Below are 22,331 nucleotides of genomic sequence, written 5' to 3'. Positions count from 1 at the left end.
GTTGCATTTCAGTTTTTCCGAGATTTTCAAAGCATTAAAAGGTGCATTCGGTTTATAAGTTCGATTTTCTGATATATTCTGACTAGAATCGCTTTTTCCAATATTTCCTAAACAGAAAGTAAGAATTTTCTTATTGGAATAAAATGTATCTAGAAGATATCAACAATAAATGTGCATACATTTTGTAATTTGATTAAAAATGAGAAGAGTTATAAATGAAACATGAAAAGAATAAAAATTAAAATGGAAAAATCTATAACACGAAGTGGAAATGAAGATGAAGTGTGAATGAAAATTGTGCAAAGTGGAGTGTCGAGCGTGGCGGAGCGGAGTAGAACTGAAAAAGGAAATAAGCGGTGCGTGGAGTGAAACGGAAAGAACCGTGTAGTGATACTGCCTTGTAAAAGATAATTTTAATTTAAAAATAGGATATATAGATATGTAGACCATTAAAATATAGGGCGCATGTTAAAATAAATAGAATTTAGATTTGAAAAATGTGAAGAAATCTGATTCTTTAGGTTCTGCTTCGTTGATTTGAATCCCTTTTGTCACTTGAGGAAGTACCTTCTATAATAAGAGTGGCTGAAAAAATAGATATGTACATATATAAATAAAATGCAACAAACAATGGAGTAGTAATGTAAGATGCTGTAAAACATTTGTATTGTGTGGAAGTGAGGAGCACAGCGGCTACAGTTACAACAATAAAAAAAGTTTACAAAGCAGAGCCACTACGTAAAAATAAGTGTGAGAGCAATAAAACGTTCAAGAAAAGAAGGGTCAACGTGTATGGTGTTGTAGTATAAAGACGCTCAAAGCGAAATCATCCGAGTGAGGATTGTGCAGATTGACCGGCTGACCGTGCCAACAATTTAACCGAAGACATACCTTGTCAATATAATAGCGAGTATACGCAGGGAAGAGGCTGCTAGATTACAAGTCTGCGAAAGCAATGAGTACCGCATAGTTGGTGATGGCGGCTGTAAAGACTTGAGCTTGTAATTGGGAGTAGAGCAGCGCACACGTAAAAACGGTGAGTTCAAGTAGAAAAGCACGCAAAAACATAACATGTATAGTCGTTCCTATGTACGTACGCAGACACATTCCGTGTATAAATAAATTAATTGACTACGCTGCAGCACATTCCTGTCTGTCATAATGTGGAATTGACGTACTGAGTTACAAAGATATTTGTATTCCATTCTACATAAATATATATGTACATAACATATATAATAAATACTAATATTTCACTATAATAAATTGAGTTACGAATTACAGTTTTAGTCAAGACTGCAGAGATTGAAACAAATTTTTGGGCAGTACTTGGTTAAATCTCATTTACAAAACTTTAATTATGTGCTGTTGCATTTACATATGTATGTGTTTATGTATTAGTTCTCACAACAAGTTTAATTTAAAACGCTGTTCCTACATCCATGCGCACATAAATTATATACCATGTACTAAGCAGTTATGTACCGAAATTTAACTCGTTGATTTAACATCACATCATTGGTAGCAATAGCAACAACGAAAGCCTCAATATACAGTACATTAACAACAACTCTATCAATGCTCACGCCACGAACAACAAAATTTAATAATAAATTTTGATTTGTTTTTGTGTTTTGATTTTGTACCTGACTTTATATGTAACATTTGAAGCTGTCAGCATTATTATAACAATACGTTTACTTTCTTAAGAATTGTTTTTATATGAAAGCAGGAGCGAATGGTTATTTTTGTATGTAAATACGTACAATAATTTGGGTACATACATACATACATACATGCCTATTAGTGCGACGAGGACTTAATAGCATTGCTGGTGACGCCATGCTATACTAAGTTCGACACAAATATTAAAACTTGTGTAGTTAAAGTGTTGTGTGCACGATAACTGCGCTTAGGTGAGGTAATTTTATTGTGGTTTCTGAGGAAAAATATTATAAATTATATTTGTATGCGTTCCTGCATACCGTTTACAGTAAGTAAAGAAAATACAATAAAAGAGGTCATTCATGTTATATTTGAATAAAAAATTCCGAAAATTATGAATAGCTAACCTTCTATGCGTCCACTGAAATTTCAACTTAATACTATTATTATGCCGACTGGATTATATGAGTGCCGATTAAACTGATAGTTCGAAAACTTGAAGATTATCACCAAATATTACGGACTAATATATCAGTATTATTTTAACAATAAATAATTTCGAAAAAATCTTTAATTTTCAAGAACTTTATTAAAAATTTCATTTATTTGCTTCAAAATCTATGTATGTATGTATGTTTATGCTTTTGAAACAAATATATACGCAAGTTAAACTAAATTATTAGAAAAAAATTTGCAGAGTGAAAATGTCTGAATTTAAATTTTTTCTCTACTATTAAAAGTCACAAATGTACATAGGAAATATAAAAAATATGCGTATATACAAATTTAAAATATGTATGTTTCGCACATTTGCTTATACGCCAAAAGTTAGTCCCGCTGTTAATAAAACTTGCTTTTAGCCTCCAAAATAAAATGTGTAAACAATTAGAATTTCGGAATTTTGATTTTATATTCTCCAGAAGTTGTATTCATACCAATTTTCCACTGCACAAATGTCTGTCTGTGTGGACATACATTAATATGTACATATGTTGTATGTAGCACATGAATAGATGCTTTAAAAATAGTTTAAATTCGTATTTACGATTTTGGGATGTTATACATAATATGTACTATATATGTATGTATGTATGTACAGCAACAGCATATGAATACATATATACATACGTACATATATGTATATATATGTAAGTGTACTGTTGCTAGAATCTATCATAATAATCAGCTAACAATTATAGTTTAAATATATGAATGCTTAATATTAATTTGTTTATTCGAGTGTGGAAAAACGTGCTGCAATACTTGGCTTCTTGACCCCACCCATATTGCGCGCATCGCATTTCTCAATATTCAAACACTTGTTATTTATGTAATTTTTATTATCTTTGTTGTTATTGGAGCGGTTATCCCTCACTTGTTGTTACTGTAATTTTACAACATCGCCGCTCCATATGTTATATACAAATATGTATGTAAATAATTAAGACAGATATTTTAAAGAGATACAGAATTTCTTGATTTGACATGTGTGTATTTCCCATTTTGAATTGGGGATAAATCTGACCTACTGCTTTCGTTGTAGTACCTTGTCAAATAAATAGTTTTCCATACCTCGGTTTGCCCTAAATCGGTTACGGACCTCTAGAAAATTTCAAATCAACATCTCAAAAACTGAACATACATACATATGTATGTACTTATATGTATAGACTAGTGGCCACTCAAACCTTACCACTCAAAATTTTCAAGTATTGTGTATATTTGACTTCTTTATAACGGTACTTTTTGCTGAAATTTTTTTTTATTTAGAAATAAGTTAATGACATGCTATTAATCAAAAATATTAAAAATTAAACACAAAACACATTCAGCTATATGTAGATAAATCAATTGAAAGAGAGTGAGCTTTACAAAATGAGCTCGAAATGTAAGAGACTGACATGCGATGAAAAATTTATTAATTTTTATTTTTTTAATTTAATTTCATTTACACTATAATTTAAATTAATATTTTATTTATAGTCGGTGTATCACTCTAAAAACAATAAGCTCAGAAAAGCTAATTTATGTTTTACTCATTAAACGTAATAAATTAAAAACTATAATTATAATTAGATAATACAAGTGTGTACAATTTAGTTTACTAATGCTTACTAAAAACATTAAAAAAACAAAATTGAAGAAAATACCGAGCGAACGAATAAGTCCGAAAAAAAATTTAATAAAGTATAGTGGTAAGGTTTGCGTGGTCACGAGTATACTTCCCGTACATACAGACATAACGACAGATATTTTGCCGTTGTTGTAGCGCAGATATGTATGTAGACGCACATGGCCTTTTAAAAAGTAATTTTTGATAATCCGGTATTTTTTAAACGAGTATTTAATGTTTTCCAGCAGAACTCTTTGCTGTATACATATTTACTTACATGGATTATATAGAGTGTTTTTTTAGTCATGTGGGTTTCAAGAAGAAATAAAACACATAAAACTTAATGTTATAGACAAGAATTATGGCCAGTATGATTTCGACTCGCATAAGTTTCACCGGAGGGGCTCAATTTATATATTAGTCATGACTCCATCGCGACAATGCCTTAACGTCTCAACAATGGCTTGTGGATTATCATCCCTCCAAATGCGGCAATTTTGTTCATTATCTTAACCTTTTAAACAAAAGTAATTTTCATCGCTTTAAAAAAAAATTTCTCGTGAAAACCGGGATCAGTGATCGGGATCACGTGTTTGGTCCTTCTTTCTTCCGCAAAGTCTTCAATAAAGTAGATGGGCACAGTTCCAATAGTCACCGCACTGTACTTAACTTTCTTTTACACTTTTTTACTAATAGACATACATAATTGTAGCGCTTTCGTGCATGTGTGTATTTGTCTGCTTTGTATTTCACTTTCAATTTGCTTTCGGTCTTATTAGTGTTGTTGTTGCTTTTATTATTCCATCAAGAATTCCGCTTTAATAGCTTTTGATGTCTTTAATTTGGATTTATTCCAAATGCCGCAATTCCAGCGCTTGTACATACACTTGACCACTACAGCTGTTTGTTTTTATTGTTTGGTTTATTAGTATTTTCAAGCATAAGAAATCCAACGGTTAAAATCAGAAAGTATCACTGTAAAAACAAACAGAGTATGAAAATACATATGTAATACGAGGGTGGTCTGATAGATATATAGACCTAACGCCCGATGGCGCTACTTTGACAAACTAAATTTACTATAGATTAGTATATTATAGTTGTTGTTGTTCTTGCTATTATTGCAGCGAAAGGAAGTATTTTCCAACAATTTTAAATGATACTGTTGAGTTGACAGTACATGGTGCTATTATCCAAGCCCAGCTGTGGTAACGTAGATCCGACTTTCGTTCGAACGGAGTGCATACCCGCATGTAGCTGCTGTTAATTTCGGCGAGCTATACCGTGTTCAGACCGACAAATATTTAAAAGAAGACGGCTTTTGTAACAAAATACTATATGACAATGTTTTCTTTTAATTAATATTAAGCGATGTGAATTCTTGAATGGCAAAAACAGCTGTTTTATCATCTGTCCAACGGCAGTGAGAACGGGCTGATTAGTGAAGGCCTTGAATGTAATATAATCCATTCAAATTTTCGGTCTGAACATGATATAAAAGTCGTAGTTTACCGCATGTGCATGTGGATGTGTTGGGTCATGTGTATCGATTGAAAAGAAGATTACAATGAGAAATAAATCACTATTTTTTTTAAATATTTTCCCGTTTTTTGTTGGCTTAGTACCCAATGGACCGCCCTCATACATAGGCTGATCCATTTCAAGGTACTCTACTTAAAAAGTAAAAAAAACACAGCAACTTTAAATTGAATGGGGAATGTTTATTATTTTGACCGTGGCTATGTCTCAGATGGTCCATCCATTGATTCCAATTTTCGATAACTCGTTCGAGTATTTCGACTGTCATGTTCTTCTCTAGGCCTTGGAAGCTGGATTGTCCGCATAGACTTTAGACTTTAATATACCCACAGGAAAAAGTCTAACAGTCTGATATTTCACGATCTCTCAATAAATTCATTGATTGATGTGTTGTGTGGAAGTGGCGCCGTCTTATTGAAAACAAATGTCGCGTAATGGTTTCCATTGACGGTTACGTTCTCAGCGGCACCATTGATCCAGAAATATCTCACAACCCATCACCAATCTATATGGAGTAAAATCAGACGGGTGTTCGAAAATCCTGGTAATAGTTATATGGGAGCTAGGTCAAGTTTTCGACCAATTTTATCCATTTTTAGCACAGAAATACATTGTTATGAGTAGAACACGCTCTCACATTTTCACTGAGATAACTCACATGCTGGCCGATACTCGTATATGCGGTTTAAAGTCACCTTGAAGTTCGAAAATCTTTATATTAGGTATATGGGAGCTAAGTGAAGCCATTTTTGACATACAGAGATACCATTGTCAGAAAAGGATTACCCCCGCATTTCAATTATAAATCACACACATTGACTCAAGTGTAAAATTTAATGTTACTGGCATATTCAGTCATGGGTTTATCGCAGTTTTAGCAGTTTTTAACAATACCACTATGCTTAAGGGATAACATGGGTTTCCTCGGGTAAAAGACAACCTTTTTTTCAAAAACTTTTTTCTAATAAAAAAAAATTCAATATTTTATTAGAATTTTTTACTGATACAAATATACACTATTAATAAAGAAATTCTGAAATTTTTGGAAAAAATACTTCAAATTCGGCCCCTGCGATGCCATTGGCCCTCGGGAAAAAGATGCACCCGCATGACAGGATAACTCCTTACAAGATCATGTAAATTGAAAAAATACGTGTTTTAGTTAAAACCTTAACTTAGAGCTTGGAAGAAGGAAAAAAAAAACTGAAAATTGGATCTTTGGCAGACATTTTTACAAAAAATTTAAAATTTCAGTGAAAAAAATCCTTCTGTTAAGTCTTTAAGAGTTGCATCTCAAGGATCTGTGTAAAATTTCATTAAGATCGGTTGAGTAATTCTCGAGAAATATTGCCAACCGACCTTCAAAAACACAGTTTCGAGAAAAACGCATTTAAAGGCGGCGCATTTAGGCTAGCTAGCCTCGATCGCACAACTTCCTAAGGCTGTATCTCCGAAACAATGTATTACTCGGATAAACTTGAAAATTTAGCACAATATTATAGAGGTGTTGTAGAATTTAATGAGACTATAAAACATCTCGACTTTTCTTCGACATAAATCACACATTACTAACCTTGAAATTTGAATTCAAGCATACACAATAAAAAAATTCTTAGCGCCATAAATGTCTGTGGTTGGAAGATAACCTCAAAGATTTAAAAAACACAATATTTCTAATTTAGCTTCGAAAGAGTTGCCCCAAGCTTATATGAAAGGCAAACAGCAGCACATACATTGCATATTTCTAAAAAATAATAAATTAAATATTTGTTATATAAAGTCTTTCTTAATTTTACAGAATCAACGAATTTCACAATTCTAAATACACGAAATCTACGCCCCAAAGCCAAAATTAAGCATTCAATAACTATCGATGATGTAGCGAAATGCTGTAATATAACATAAATTAACCGAAATCAACAAAGTCGACGACCCGCTGATAGCAGAAAAACTTTTACATCAACACATACAAACGCCAAAAAGTAGAGGTGAATAAACTCGTAAAGATTAGTGGATAAAAAAATGTCAATGCTGCCACTAGCGGGCAGTGCCTCCGGTACACATCTACGTCCACTATCATTGAGCGGCCCAGAGCGTGAACCTGTACAATTTACGGTTAATTTGGTTGGCGCACCGCCCGAAGTCGAGCAGCTGGTCGAACAAATCAAACACGTAGCCGAACAGTTTCTGTATCATTGGAAAACCTTCCCAATCGGTGAGTTTTGACACAAACCACACACACATACATAGACACCTATTTACGCTAAGCGTTGATGATCACACTGATTAACTTTATTGTTACTTTGTTTTGTTTTTCTTTTGCTGTTGCTATTGCTGTTGCGACGATGTCATCGGTTTCGCAGTACTCCCGCAACCGCTATCCGCAACAACACTAGTGCTGACCGTCAACAATGCAACGAACAGCGTCAGTAACCGCAACAAAACGCGACCGATTAATTTGCGCGACCTATTTATAGCGCCGCCCTTTGATGAGTTGGATGCCGTTGCATCGGATGGCAGCGGTGAACCGCGACGCCTCACCAATTCGCAGCTGAAGTCATTGCGCGAGTCTGGGTGAGCCACTATATCGATTTTATAATCGCCTATAAGTTTGTGTTTTTTTTTCTCTTTCTTCTTTTTGTCATTTTTTTTTTTTCTTATTTCTGGTTTTTGTGTTTTTTGTTTTGTTTTTTTTTACTTTTGTTTTTTGTTTTTGTTGTTTTTTCTTATTTTCAATTGTGATTTCTGTTTGTTGTTGTGAATAATATTTGTTTCCCTTTTTGTTTGCATTCCCTCGGTTATTATCGCTAACAATGCAGGTCAATTTATTTGTTTATGTGCGCATCTGCTCGCGCTTGGGTACCAAAGTTGAGCTAAAAAAAAATATGTCATTTCATTTTAGTAGATTTAATGATTTTCTATTACTTGTCTTAAATGAATAATTAATTTGTATTTATTTGATCAATAAAATCACGGCTTAGCATACAGTCATCAAAGTCAGCTCACCGCTCAGGCTTGGCTTGGCAGAGATTTTCTCAAATAAACTCATAATTACATAGATCTTTCGCTTTCAATTTGCATATTTCCCTTATTTTACACTCTTTGCATTACACACCGCTCAGCGTTGCTGCAAATTACAAACATTTTTTCAAAATCGAAATTTGGTTTTAAAAAACAGTTGTTTTCCGTATTTTTGCTTTTCTTCTTTAATTTAGTATTGTAATTGTATGGCGCTTGTTTTTTTTTTCTTAGAAATAATATCACTTTGCTATTTTCTAATTGTTTTACAATTCTGTATTCAATATCACATCATGTTAATCTCTTTTCTGTATTTCCTAAAATCGAATATAAAAAATCCAAACTATTTGCAATTGTTGTAAAATATACGCGTAAAGCTTGCAAAAGGATAAATACGGCAAGCCAAAGAAATTAACTTTGGCACAATTGGAAACAATACGTAAAAATGGGTAAATACCGTTCAAATAAACAAATTCAAAATATTCATACACACATACATGCATATATTTGCCTTTTTGTGTACATTTTCAAGAATTTTTTTATTTACGAAATAATTAATTTCGATTTCAATGTTGTGTTTATTGAGCTGCGTATCCAATACCTGCGTTACATAAGTATATAGAGACCAGTTGTATGTGTAGTCAAGTTATACAAACATACATATCATACATACATATATTCATACAATTCCATATATGCTTATTTGTGTGTTTTTTTGTTAAAATGAATTTAAATTAATTCCATGTTTCAAACACTGACATTTATGGGCATCTTCAAAAATCGAGTAGTTTCAGAATGATGTGCACTTCTCCTAAAAGCAAACGAGTTGTTAAAGCAATGCTGTGTTTTACTTCAGTGTTATAGCGGCTTGTGAATTTCAAAAAATAAAATATTTTTGCTAATATTGGGTGGTCGAAAAAGTGTTTTCGTATTTTGTCGTGTATTATAAACTTCGTGGTAAACATAAAAAAACGCATTTTTCTGACTTTTAAATAGATATAAAGTTTAATTACATTTTAAGATGATATTTTTTTGAATAAAAACAAAATAATTAGTTAAAAACTAAAATATAGTGCTTAAGCGGTTACAAGGGTTTCTTTAGGTATGTAAAACCAAAAATTTCAACCGACTTTAAAAGCACAGTTTCGAGAAAAACGAGTTTAAAAATTTTTTGGAAAATTTAATCAAATCGATTTTTTGAAACCCATAAACTCGCTGCTCCTCGCTTGCACAAAATAAATAAAACTGTTGAAATGGTTATTTAAAACAAAATCTTGATGATTGGTTTGAAAGCTTTTCGAAAGTCCCCATTATAATTTCGCCAAAATCACTCAACAGCATTGTCTCCTTCTATTTAACTACCATTAAGCAAAATATTAGTTACTCACCAAATTCATAAAGCACTAAAACGAAAAAAGCACTCCTTCAACATAGCAATCGGCTCATCTGCACCTCATCCTTACCCATTTGCTGAGCTACTCGCTAGGCGTTTGTCATTTCCTCGCTGACATTTTACGCATTCGCGGCACGCATTCCTCTTTAAATTAATACGCATACAAACCACCCAACAAAATAAGAAAACAAAAGCAAACACAACAAAAATAAAAATGCAATTTCCTTTTTATATTCTGAGCATTACCAGGAGCTGCGCAGCCACAAAGCAATTACTTAACATGTACATAGCTCGCATATGCATTTGCTTAGTAGTTTGTCAGCATGTCAAGGCACATTTCACATTGAAGCGCCGTTACCGCAATAGTACGCCCATAAATACCACACTTTAGTAGCGCATTTCGCCGGAACTGATTTGTTTTATTGATTTCCGCTCACTGCGGTTGCCCTGCCTTCCTTCTGCTTTGCATTTTTCCTTTTTCAAATTTCTCTTCTCTACTTTTTGACACAGTGAATTCGATGTGCCCAGCTTGCACTTTCCCGGCCAGGTGCATAAGTGGCGACTGTCGCAGCTGCTGCAGAAGGGCACATTGCGCGCCCATGATTCCTTCCTCAGCGACTTGGCGCTGGCCGCGCGTTTCATTGTTGTGACGGCGCGTGCGCGCATTTTTGGGCACTTCTTTTCGGTAGTGCACGCCGCGCAGGCGCTGCTAGATGGTATTATCAAGCTGTTCGATATGTTTATCGGTATGTGAAGTATTACAGAATAAAAAAAAAACAAAATTAAAATAATAAATATTGCTTTTGTCTTATTTTGTAGGCGTGCCGGCTTTGCTCGCGCATAACTTGGATTATAAAATCAAGGAGGAGCGCTGCCGCTTTCTAATTGCGGAGCTAGTGTGTCGCGTAAGTGTAGCAATAGTTACCAAAATACTACTGTTATTTTATATGTTAAGTCACTTTTCTTTTGGCATTTTAGCCCGAATTCGAAGACTGTCTGGATGGGCTGTGTTCGTACGTGCGCAAAATGCTGCGCCGCGCTACAATGGAAAAATTCGATTTCAATAGCTGCGAGGTAACACAACCGGTTCCGTATCTCTTTCTCACGCCCAAAGGACAGGAGATTGATTTGCGCCTATTCTGTCGTGACGTCATGCGCAAAGCACTGCCGGTGCTTATCGGCATATTGGAACGCGAGACACGCGGCTGGTTTCTGCACTTTCGCGAGCGCCTCATTGCAGAGCTGCGCGCCAAAAAGCTTAGCGACAAGGAAATCGAGGAGGTAAGCAAATATTTAATATTTTATTTTAATGCTAATATTAATGCTTAAAAAATGTTTGATAGGAAGTAAATGAGGCTGTTATGAAGGAATACCTGCAACGCGTCTACTCCTCTATACTGTCGAATCCCAAGTTGGCAGAGCTGGGCGATGGTATTCCCGAACTTCTGGTCCAACAGGCACAGTCTGTTGTGTTCATGTACAAGGCGATGGACAAAGTGCAGAAGGATATTAAGCGCACTCGCGAAGATCATCAAAAATGTCTTGCCAACGATCATTCGGTTTTGTCGCGTGTCGCGCCTTGGCTACGCTCGAAATTGCGCAAAGCCGAGGAGAGCAAACTCAGTAAATCCGCATGGTCGGCACATGAGGAGGCGCTAAAAATGTGCACCAAACATAATTTGCACCAAACTGCCTATTTTCTTAGTCGCGACTTGGCGTTCATGAAAGAGCGCGAACCAGTTCTACTCAAAGAGCTTAAAAATGCGAAAACGCCGACGCGCAGCTTTCAATGGGCTTGCCGCATATGGTCGCCGAGTGCTTGGATAATACGACGCAACTTTCAAGGTCAATCGGATGTGATACCCACAGTAATTAGTCAGCAGGCTACCTCGATCGTAACGCCACGCTCTGATCCCAGTCAGCCAGTATTCTTGGTGGAGAAGGAAATCATACGTACAACCAGCACGCGCTGGCCACTTTGGCGTTTACTAAATTTACTGCAGCGCACCTGGTGTTGGACATGGAACATGATGTTTCTGCTCGGCATACTGGTGCCCTGGTGCAGTCCATTAGGTTTGCGTGCACTCTTCTGTGTGAAGCCGTTCATGCCGGACTTGGAGCTGTCACAGATCAATGGCACTCTGTTTCCGCGCAAGACCAGCATTACGCAGACGATGGCCTCACGCTTGATCGAACTCTGGCGACACATATCAAAATCACGTACACACTTCGAAACGGAACCGGACACTGGTGAGTTCACACAATTCTACATTGCTTTAGTTTATATGAAATTCTGTCCCTGTTCTCTTTGATTCGAAGGCTTCATTGGCAAAGGACTGACGCGCAACTTAAATCGTGTGTGGAATTATTTCTTTAAGGGCTTTCTCGGCACTCTTATCATACTATTCGCATTTCCGTTGATTTGCTTAGCCACCAGTTTTCTCAGTATTGCATTAGCGCTGACCGCGCCACTTTGGATTCCTATATTTACAATGCTTTTGCATCTCTATATGATACTCATCTACGATTTGGACTGTCCGGATAACTCGCGTAATCGTTACTGTATACTACTGGAGGCTGTTGTTTGGAACGTTATGATGCAGGGGCTTTTACAGCCGGTTGCCGCCGTTTTGGTCGCTACGTTCTGCTGTCCGCTGGCATCGAGCATAATTTTAGTCGGTAAGCATCGCTGAGAGTGCTTGTACATTAAATGATTTCCCTTTTTCAATCTCAAACTGTCTACATTTTTTATTAGTTGGCGTGGTCCGCTTCTCGCTACGGCTGCTATGGGATTCCTTGACGTTTCACTTGTTCATAAAAAAATGTGGCCGTGTACCGGCCTCCGATAGCATTGCTGTAAAGCGTATAGCTGGACCGGGCCTAGCGCTCGACTACTATTTTATCATCAAACCCGAACAAGCTTTGGCAGCGTTTGAGGCGAAAATGGAGTTGGACGAACTTCAGGCATATCAACACGCCATGGAGCGCATCATACTACAGCCGCAAAAGGATTTCAGTCAATTCGTAGAAGCCTGCTTTGGTCCATTCTCGGCACAACTGGCGAAGACAGGGCCTTATATGACACTGGATCGCGAGGCACACGATCTAATGAGCACCCTACACGAGAAGTTGGAAAAGCGGAGACGAGAACTACAAACCTCGCTGACAACACAGGTGAAAACGCGTATAAAATTAAATACCAAGGAGTTGAAGGTGAGTGTGAATTAAAAAAATGCACAAAATCCGGGGTTTTCAAAGAAAGCATTTGCTGCTTTTGCAGATTGCCATACAACTGGCCGCCCATATATTAGAGAAATGTTATCCGTCACATGTTATTGCCAGGCTGTCCATTAGTGAAGATGACTTTTGGGATAATAAGGTAAATCGCCAGGCAACTTTACAGTTAAACGCAAATTCACGATGTTCTTGCTTTCATTCCCATTCGTAGGGCCTTAGTGTAAACGATTGGCCCGGTCTGGCCGGTCTCATGTATACCGAAATATTTAGCTTAGATTTTCTAACGCCATTGACTGAGAACGATACACATTTTAAATTAGAACCGCATCCCTCGCTCGACTTAACACGTTACACAGAAATGGTACAAAACGCTACCGATGTGATAGGTTCCAAAGGTTTGGATTTGCTGGGTAACGTGTACGCGCCGCGTGGTAATGTGCAAGTGCATTTGCCATTCCTCGAAGTGACGGCCTTCAATCCGCGCTCCAGAATCACGCTTAACTTCAGGAAGCCAGAAAAGCGGTGAGTGTAGTTCAATTTTAATAAGTAATGGTTATTAAGATTCTAGCTAAGTTAATCACTTACATTACACCGTAACAGAGACATGTCCGTCGGCTTGACGACGCCACGTGTGCGCGCACACCGTTCGCAAAACGCGAAAGCGCCAGAGCCGCTGAAACCATGGCGTCCGTGGAAAAAGAAAACGGACGAGAAAGGCGTCACGGAGAAGTTGCTTATACCGTTACCTGTGCCGCATCCTGTGCACATTGCCATCGCCATACACAATCGTGACTCCGAAAATCCTATACCGCTCGACTCGGAACTTGTGTGGGAAATACTCAAGTCAATCGAAGATTGTCAAGGCGGTGATGTGATGGTAAGTATGCCAGCAACAAGGTCGCTTTATGTCAATCACATTGATTAATTTGATGTTTTGTAGGCTGTGCAATCAGTTGCGCGCTATCGCGGTGTTGTAACAGAATCTAGTAACGACTCGTTAGCCACTAGTAGCAGTATTGGCAGCACACGCGATTCCGGTTCTGGCTCTGGCATTGTTGGCAACGGCACCGAAACATTGCCTTGCGTTAACCGTGAGGTGAGCCGATCGCACGTGCCTTCAAATACACCCTAAATAACAGCGAATTATTTATCTTTCAATAGGTTTGCACGCAGGTAAAAGTGTCCGAGGAGCCGGTACAAACGTCCGGCTTCCATTGGACGCTCAGCAATTGGGGTGCCGCACAAACGGCGCGACGACGCACCAACTCGAATGTGCGCGTGGACTTGGCGAGCCCCGAAGATATATCACTGGACACAGACAGTTCGCGCGCTGTCTTCAACGCGTATGGCACAACGGTTTAAGACGCCCAACTAGTGTTTAGGGCGATACGCCTGCGTAAAGCAGCTAAAGTTAGCTAATAAATTATAAGAATGGTTTTTAATTTACATATAAATTGGCAAGTATTTTATATGCAGCATATGAATGCGCGTCAATGCGCGTGGTTTTGTATGTGAAGTAGTTGCAGCACTGGCAGCGGACGTTCATACAACGAGTGTCATTTGTTCATGCGCATACATTTCCATATGCATTCGTTCATATATATAGTATATATACATACATATGTATTGATGGAGCATTCATAGTAGTTATATACATACATATTAATCAACAGGCATATACATATATATTTGTATAACATAGCATATACACATACATTATAGATTTACAATGTGCAAGGCGTATACATACAACTAACTGCTGTATGGCTATTTTATTGTACATCCATATAAAGCATCTAGTCGTGCGAACAAAAAGTAAATATTAAGTGAGCCATTTCAATATTTTCATTGACATTGTAGTTACACTTCTTGCATTGGTCAGTTGTTGCAACAGTTTTTTGCCTTATTATGTTTTCTTTTTTTTATAAAATTTTGTTTATTTTTCTCTTTCCTCGTACATATTTTACAAATTCGCTGGAGAAATAAATTAACAAGTAGCGCATAGTCCATGAAACGTTTTCATATAAATAAGTGCTTGCTTTAATATGCCATGCTGGCAATGAAAACTCATTTTCTACTTTATATATGTAGTTACTATATAATATACATATTTACTCAAATTGAACTCGAATATCGCACTTAGATTATGTAATATTTTTTTATATTTTTCTTGCAGCTCTCTTCTATAGCTCTAAGTCTAATTGTTATAAGCGTATTCTTTAAAGCCATTTTGCTTATGGCAATGCCGTTAGAACTCTACTTATTTACATGTGTTAACATGAAATACTACTCTTCTTATTATTTTTATTTTTTTATTATTATTATATTATTATTTTTTATTAATTTATCCACCGCTTTTGGTCTTATTTTAGTGCATCGCAAAAGAATTTATTACAAATAAATGGTCTCGGTTTATGAATTATCCACTTTTAAATAAATTTAAATAAAGCGCTTATGGCTTTTTAATAAAGTTCTTATTTAAATCTTAGCAGCTTGTTTTTGAGCGCGCATTCATTAACAATTTCACATAATTTTTTACGATTTTATGTATACTTTCTGCATATTGCCATTAAAATATCATTTCAAGCAATCTTCGATACTGCATTTCCTAAATCTTTCGCTGCAAACTAGTTACGTCTGACGAAAAGTGGATGGTACAGCAAAAATCTATTATCTAGCCGTAGTCAAAACGCCCTTATAAGAACGCAACCAAAAATTTGAATGAGATTTACATTTTAAGTAGCAACAAAACTAACAAATTAATGTTAATTCTATATTATTAAATTATCAATACGAATTCTATGTACGAATATATTATATACATACATACATAAATACAATTTGGTAACAAATGAAAAACAAAAAACAATACAAAAAATTATTATTATGAAAGTCAAAAGATGTTGATCAATAGCAAATATAAGTAATACGACATTTACAATTTATATACAAGCGATGAATAGTTATACAAATATTATATATAAAAATATTAATAGATATTTACATAAAACTATTACTAACCCTAGTCCTTCCCCCGTCTGCGCTTATCAGCTAGCTTTGCTCTACTTTCAGCAGTCCCCCGGCACCTGAACCACGCGCTGTGGTAATAAAAAGCAAACAACTTAGCTTCACCAAAAAACCGAATACAAACAAGCTTATGTCAAACATTAAATTAAAATTACGAACTTTTAATTAACAACAGATGTGAGGTATGAAGTTTAGCTGAAAATTTTTGCAAATGATATTTATATTTAACGAAAAGTATGCTAATTATATTTATATATATATATATATAATATATGTATGTATGTTGTTAGCAGCAAAACAAAAATGTATGCAGAGAAAAGTTAATATGTGCGCATACATGTTTAAACCTTGGATAAATATTATGAATAAATTATATATATTTATTGGCGCGGAAAGGCACAACACATATTAACACGAACAAAGTAAGAAACAACTTATTTACCATATAAACCACCTGTCAATCAGTCATTTGCAACACATGCGCTAATTCCCACAAACAATTCCACGTATGTACTTCTATTAAAACATAAACCTGTGTACAAGTATTTTATTTATACAGACAACTAAATTTGCCATAGTTGTATGTATATTTATGTTTTTTTTTTTTTTATAAAATTTCACATTCGCTAGTATTACCTGAGTACAATGCAGACAACACACACACACACATAAGCGTAAAATTAAATAACAAATATTTTCACACAATTTTGCCCAGTGTTATATTCTATTATACTTTTATACATATTTATATATTATAAAATATTTAGTTTTTGTAAATAATTTAATATTTTACAAACCTCGAAATACGGCCACCACTATATAATATATTTGTTTTTATTTACACATGTACATCATATAAAATATTTACATACATACTAAACATATTAAATTAAACATAAATTTACATTTAAGTGCATAATGACGAAGAATAAATATTATTACTGCAAAATGAACAAAAGTTGATACAAATTTAATTATGATAGCGATTTGCATTAATGTAAATGCGGATGATTTAAATGTGAAATATGAATACGATTTCTAATAAATTGTAGTGTTATGAATATAATGTTGCAAACAATAATAAAAATCACATGTTTATTTCACTGTTTAAAGGAAAAAGCTGTTGAAACGCTTTGGGGAAGAGGTAGTAAGTAGTGTACGAATAAAAAGTTGTATAGTTGCAATTTTACTACGACAATGTTTGCTAACGGATTAAATGCATGTAAAAACATTAACATGTTTTCTGTTAAAAGGAAGTCTGTGTGCATTTGGTTCCAACTGAATTAAAGGAACACCGAAAAATTGAAGGAAGTTTGGTTGAAAATACGTATTACTCTCATCGAACACCCGCCATATTCACCTAATCTAGCGCAATGTATCTACATGACAGGAGCATTCCTAATCTAGAATCATGTTTCTACTTTCTATTTCCACAAATGGAAACCAATATGAAAGCAGGATTCTGTGACGTTACTCCAGCCACTCAAGCAGCAAATGACACAAAAAGATCTATGCAAGTGCTGGTTGAGCGTATTTTTAATAAATAATAACTTTCAAAGATAATATAAAGTAGATTCTATCCATTATTCAAAAAGTTCGATTATTTTGAGTATACAACTTGTATACTAATAAACTCATCTCATAAATTTTTAATTTGGATTTAGAAGTATGAAAACGCGACTAACCTTCTTAACGGAAATGCTGCGAAATATTCCATGTCTCCAACTGACTAACCGAATTTGTTTGGTTTGATGAGCTAAAAAATTTGGCTTGAAGACCGTTTTGGCATTACACTTTATATTATTTTATGAACACTACTTTTTCTTCCATTTAATAAGTGCTTTTAGCCAAATTTGAATCACACCTTCCATCTCATAAACAGAGTTCTTCATTCCGCGATAATTTACTTGCTCTTTAAAACGATCATGTAGAAATTTGTTTTTTTACATCATTATTAACGTACACATTTTTATTAAAAAGCATAATAATTATTAATTTTCATTTAACATTTAATTTCTATGAGCGCATGCCACTTCCCCGAATCCCAGTTTAAATATTTTTAAACTGATAATTTCAGGGTATTTTTCACGTTGCATTTAATCAGCACATAATTAACACTTATTATTACACAGAAACACAATATATAGATATATATTCTGAATACAAATTTTATTTCTAAATAAAAGCGGATATCGAAGGATTTGCTTGCTAATTTCCTTTAGCACTTGAAAATTAAAAGGCGCAATTTTGAACAGCTGACACACAGGGTGACAGCGATTTTTAAATATTGTACGAATTAACACAAAAGAGAAACTGTATCCTCTTAGAATAAAAATTCAACTTGATATGTTTATGTTATATATACGGGTACAGTGGTGTCTCACACTACCGGGTAATTATATATTACAGTTGAAATGATCTATATTAATCTAAGTAAAAATTGTATTATATTACCATTAACTAGCTAAATGGCTACTTGACAATTTACAAAAAAAAATCATGTGCGTCGGCCGGGAATCGAACCCGGATCAACTGCTTGGAAGGCAACTATGCTAACCATTACACCACCGACGCAACAATCCATTTCTCGCCAAAGGTGCCTTTTGATATCCAAGCAAAAGCTGACAACACAGTGTGAGTCAAAAGAATACTTCCAAAAATACTAAGAATTACAGAGAAATTCAGAAGCAAGAGTATTTACTTTTATTTATTGGTATGCCAATTAAAAAATAAATAACGGCGCTATTTTTGGCAAATATTATAGAATTATTTTGAATATTTATTATTTGTATATCCATAATTGATAATTAGTACAAAAAAAATTTGTAGAACGTTCACAGTGTTCAAATATGTAATGGGAGACAGAAATGATAGGTGCGTCGGTGGTGTAATGGTTAGCATAGTTGCCTTCCAAGCAGTTGATCCGGGTTCGATTCCCGGCCGACGCACATTAAAGTTTTTGTTGTTGTGCAACTCTTCATTTTACTAAAATAAAAAAAAGCTATTTATGATTTCATGCAGCAAAGTGCTTTTTTATTGCAATAGTTAATATATAAATTAGTTATTAAAAAATATTAAAAAGAGTGTAATAAACATGTTCATACGAGTATATGTATATTGAACTTCAAATTGAGCGCTTTACAGCCAACCGCCGGAACCAGCACCACCACCAGTCGATCCCTTGCCGCCACTGCTCGCCCATGGACCTAACGACTGCACATTGGGTACGTGATTGGTGCCTGCCGTTATGGGACTGAATGCCACATCCTTAGTCAAGGTGAGATGATGTGCCGCGCCAGCATTACCGTTTCGTGTATATTGTCCCAGTTTGGAGGCTTCATATTCGGTTTTCTGTATCTCAGCTGCTGCGGCATGGGCCGATCGTTGCAATGCCGATGCTGCTTCAGCTTCACGCGCCGCAGCAATACGTTGTTGATGCGCCACCGCGGCCTTTGACGCGGCCAAACGTTGCTGCGCCAACACTACAGCCTGTGCGGCAGCCGCTGCTTCGGAGCGTTGAATAGCGGCAGCTGCCTCGGACTTCTGTGTAAGTATGGCGGCAGCTGTTTCCTTCTCCATAGCCATGCGTTGCTGATTGAGCACATTCTCTTTAGCGGCCTGCATTTGTTGTTGCGCAATTAGTACATTGGCAGAAGCTTGCTTTGCGGAGGCAATGGCATTAGCCACCTCGCTGGGTGAAGGCGCCGAACTGTGACTCGTAGCACTGCAATATAGACATATTAAGAATTCAAAATAAATATGATAAATTTTTATTTCATATTGTTATTGTCTTACAAGTTCTTCCAAGGATTCCAGCCACTGACAGCTAGGGCCCCAAAACCGCCACCGAAATGTGCATCATTGCCACCGCCCAACCAAGGGCTGGCGCTGATAGCTACTGTGTGGCCTGACTCGCTGCCAAATCCAGACAGACTGCGGCGATTCAAGGACTTCTCCGGTGTTAACGTTTTTACCTCCACATTTCCTTCGCCTGCACTTATCGCAATGAAGCCGATGGCGCACAACAAGAAGACATGTGTGAACTGTGGAGAATAATTTTTTAATACCACGTTTGCTACGAGCCTACCAAATTTTACTGACCATATTTTTAGTGTACATTTTAGTATTTGAATTCTTAATCCGTTAGTTAGCTGTCGGCTGAAAGTGGTGTGGAAAGCTCAAATTTTAGATATATTCAAGCTTAACTGCTGAAACAAGTGGAAGACACAAACTGAATAAACTCTGGAAATGCCAAGCCTTTTTATACAGATTTTGCTTAACTATGCCCATATCAGCCGCTTGCAAAACTAGCACAACTAATAGCAAATCTTCCAATATCTCTGTGAATGGACGAGCTGCTGTAATAAAGATGTCTGCATCAAAGGGACTGTGGCAAACGGTCACGTAGAACAGTTTATTTTCTGCACCTTTCGCTTTCCTGCTAACGCCAATCAGCCGCTCTCTTCGCCGTGGTCTTCTGCGTTGCTTTCCAATTACTACAAAGTAGATTAAATTAAATCGCCGAATTGACAGGAAACGAAATATTTTGATTAACTGTAAGTATACAGACCTAACCGGTTCAATACAAAGTGCGGTGCAGGCGCCAGTGGCAGCCCACTTTGCCGGAATTTCAATGAGTGTTAAGTGACGCTAGCATACTTATTGAGCGGTTTAACCCAATAACAGAATTACATGTTTATATATACAAATATATTAATATATAATTATAAAGCGGTATTATACTTGGCCCACTCTCTATTGAATAACCGTCTTCCGCATTGCATAATGAAAACTTTTATGCAAACTGATTACCTTATATAATATTATTGGCATTATGCGTAAATATAACAAATGAATAAAACTAAAATATGATACATTATTTGAAGCCCTCCAAATGTTTATTGCTTAGGCCGAGCCAATTGGGACCTATTTGCTGAATTCATAAACTGAGAATTGAGAAATGTTCAATTAAACATTGCCATCACGCGGTACAGAGATGGAATCCGAACTTAGTTGGTATATGTCTAGACGAATCTCTTTAGTTACGTCTATCAGAAAAAGAGAGTTAGGGCCATGAGGTTGAATCATTTAAACCCACACAAGGTAAACCATTTAAATGGGATATTACCTGTGAATCAGTAAGAAATTGATAAATAATTGGAATTAAAGCATCAACTTGGAAAAATAAGATAAGACATCAGAAATGCCTTGGAAAAAGCCACTGACCGAGAGAGATGTGAAGATGGCGAACAATTCCCATAGAGTCCGGACCACTCCAGCTCTGAAAGTATTCAACGCAGTACCCGTCGAGGGAAGCAGAGGGAAAGGAAGACCTCCACTACGTTGGAAAGACCAGGTGGAGAACGATCTGACTTCGCTTGGAATTTCCAATTGGCGGCACCTTGCCAAAAGAAGAAACGACTGGAGCTACTAAAACCGCGTAAACGGTGTCTACTACAGTAAAGAAGAAGAAGAACCAAATTTTGTCTGCGGAATAGTTGCGAATGTTGGAAACGGCTTACGGAGATCCAGTTTCATCAAAAAAAACAAGCCTACGTCTCGCGACCCTTCAACTGATGATAATATTAAAAAAAGTGAAGGATATGGTGCTTGAAAATCGTCAGGCAAGTGTTAGAGAGATGACAAAGCTCGACAGCGCTCGGGAGTCCGTTCGAAAGATTTTGGTGGATATTTTGAGTATAAAACGCATTCTTGCTCGACTCGTCCCGAAAAAATTTAACTTTTTTCAGAAATAGTATCGTAGACAGGTCACTTTGGATATGCTTGATTGTTCGAATTCCGATACCACATTCATGAAGAGCATTATGCGGGGTTTGTCCGGAAAGTAATAGGAAAAAATGTATTGAACCAATCGTTACAATTCTTTAAAAACTTTCAAAATATGCTCCTTCTGCTGCTTGAATCCTCTTTCAACGGCCATTTCAGGCAAAGAAAAAAGTCCCTAGCGGTCACATCTGGGCTATAGGACGGCTGTGGAAGCGTTGGGATACCGGCCTTGGTTATGTAGCTGTTCAAAAGAAAGGCGGTGTCATGGTGCAACTTCCAATCGGCTGTGATGTCTTGCCGGACCCGATTGACCCTTCGTTTGAGTCTCTTGAGGACTTCCACGAAAACCTTGACGTTGACGGTTTGTCCAAGAGTACGATACCTTGATGTCAAAAAAGACAATGAGCAACGTTTTCACTTTGCATTCGCTCATTCTTCCGGTCTTCATCAGCGACCTTTTCCCGGCCTCCCAATAAGGCCTGGTGCCACCGAAACACCCCACTTTATGCTAAAGCAACATTTGGGTAAGTCTGCTAGGTCATACGTCTCTGG

General features: G+C 36.3%; 2 protein-coding genes and 2 non-coding genes across 7 annotated transcripts; 2 read left to right on the top strand and 2 right to left on the bottom strand.

The window, feature by feature from the left end:
- The first annotated feature begins 6 nt into the window (after positions 1 to 6).
- LOC105229933 (uncharacterized) lies at positions 7 to 17,079 on the top strand. 4 transcript variants are annotated; one of them, XM_019991657.3, is made up of 16 exons: positions 7 to 356; positions 522 to 1,036; positions 7,116 to 7,532; positions 7,681 to 7,891; positions 8,713 to 8,784; positions 10,239 to 10,474; positions 10,548 to 10,633; positions 10,707 to 11,009; positions 11,072 to 11,978; positions 12,048 to 12,407; positions 12,484 to 12,941; positions 13,009 to 13,107; positions 13,177 to 13,487; positions 13,566 to 13,842; positions 13,906 to 14,061; positions 14,127 to 17,079. In XM_019991657.3, the coding sequence occupies exons 3-16, from the start codon at positions 7,340 to 7,342 to the stop codon at positions 14,325 to 14,327; spliced, it is 3,870 nt and encodes a 1,289-aa protein (XP_019847216.2). In that variant the 5' UTR covers positions 7 to 356; positions 522 to 1,036; positions 7,116 to 7,339; the 3' UTR covers positions 14,328 to 17,079. The 4 variants fall into 4 exon arrangements, with proteins under 4 accessions (XP_019847216.2, XP_019847214.2, XP_049302923.1 ...); XM_019991655.3 differs by having other exon boundaries at positions 7 to 400; XM_049446965.1 differs by having other exon boundaries at positions 45 to 118.
- A 1,415-nt stretch (positions 17,080 to 18,494) lies between these two features.
- Trnag-ucc (transfer RNA glycine (anticodon UCC)) lies at positions 18,495 to 18,566 on the bottom strand. The gene has a single exon. It is a non-coding gene; the product is annotated as a tRNA-Gly (tRNA).
- Positions 18,567 to 18,868: 302 nt separating this feature from the next.
- Positions 18,869 to 18,940, top strand: Trnag-ucc (transfer RNA glycine (anticodon UCC)). Its single transcript has one exon. It is a non-coding gene; the product is annotated as a tRNA-Gly (tRNA).
- Positions 18,941 to 18,993: 53 nt separating this feature from the next.
- On the bottom strand, positions 18,994 to 20,452 carry LOC105229931 (uncharacterized). Its single transcript, XM_011210438.4, has 3 exons — positions 20,094 to 20,452; positions 19,788 to 20,035; positions 18,994 to 19,716 (listed from the first exon to the last, which is right to left on the bottom strand). The coding sequence occupies exons 1-3, from the start codon at positions 20,109 to 20,111 to the stop codon at positions 19,131 to 19,133; spliced, it is 852 nt and encodes a 283-aa protein (XP_011208740.2). The 5' UTR covers positions 20,112 to 20,452; the 3' UTR covers positions 18,994 to 19,130.
- Between the last annotated feature and the right edge of the window lie 1,879 nt (positions 20,453 to 22,331).

This window comes from Bactrocera dorsalis, chromosome 2 (assembly GCF_023373825.1).
Source record: "Bactrocera dorsalis isolate Fly_Bdor chromosome 2, ASM2337382v1, whole genome shotgun sequence".
NCBI classification, from domain to species: Eukaryota; Metazoa; Arthropoda; class Insecta; order Diptera; family Tephritidae; genus Bactrocera; species Bactrocera dorsalis.
Note: the sequence above shows the minus strand (reverse complement) of the source record. Positions and strands in the feature narration are given on the sequence as shown.

Excerpts from the sequence above, each read along its gene's own strand:
- LOC105229933 (XM_019991657.3), top strand. The coding sequence starts at position 7,340 with ATGTCAATGCTGCCACTAGCGGGCAGTGCCTCCGGTACACATCTACGT. Across the intron at positions 12,408-12,483 it reads ATCGAGCATAATTTTAGTCG|TTGGCGTGGTCCGCTTCTCG; the intron begins GTAAGCATCGCT and ends ATTTTTTATTAG. Across the intron at positions 13,108-13,176 it reads ATGACTTTTGGGATAATAAG|GGCCTTAGTGTAAACGATTG; the intron begins GTAAATCGCCAG and ends TCCCATTCGTAG.
- LOC105229931 (XM_011210438.4), bottom strand. Across the intron at positions 19,717-19,787 it reads TGGAATCCTTGGAAGAACTT|TGCTACGAGTCACAGTTCGG; the intron begins GTAAGACAATAA and ends TCTATATTGCAG.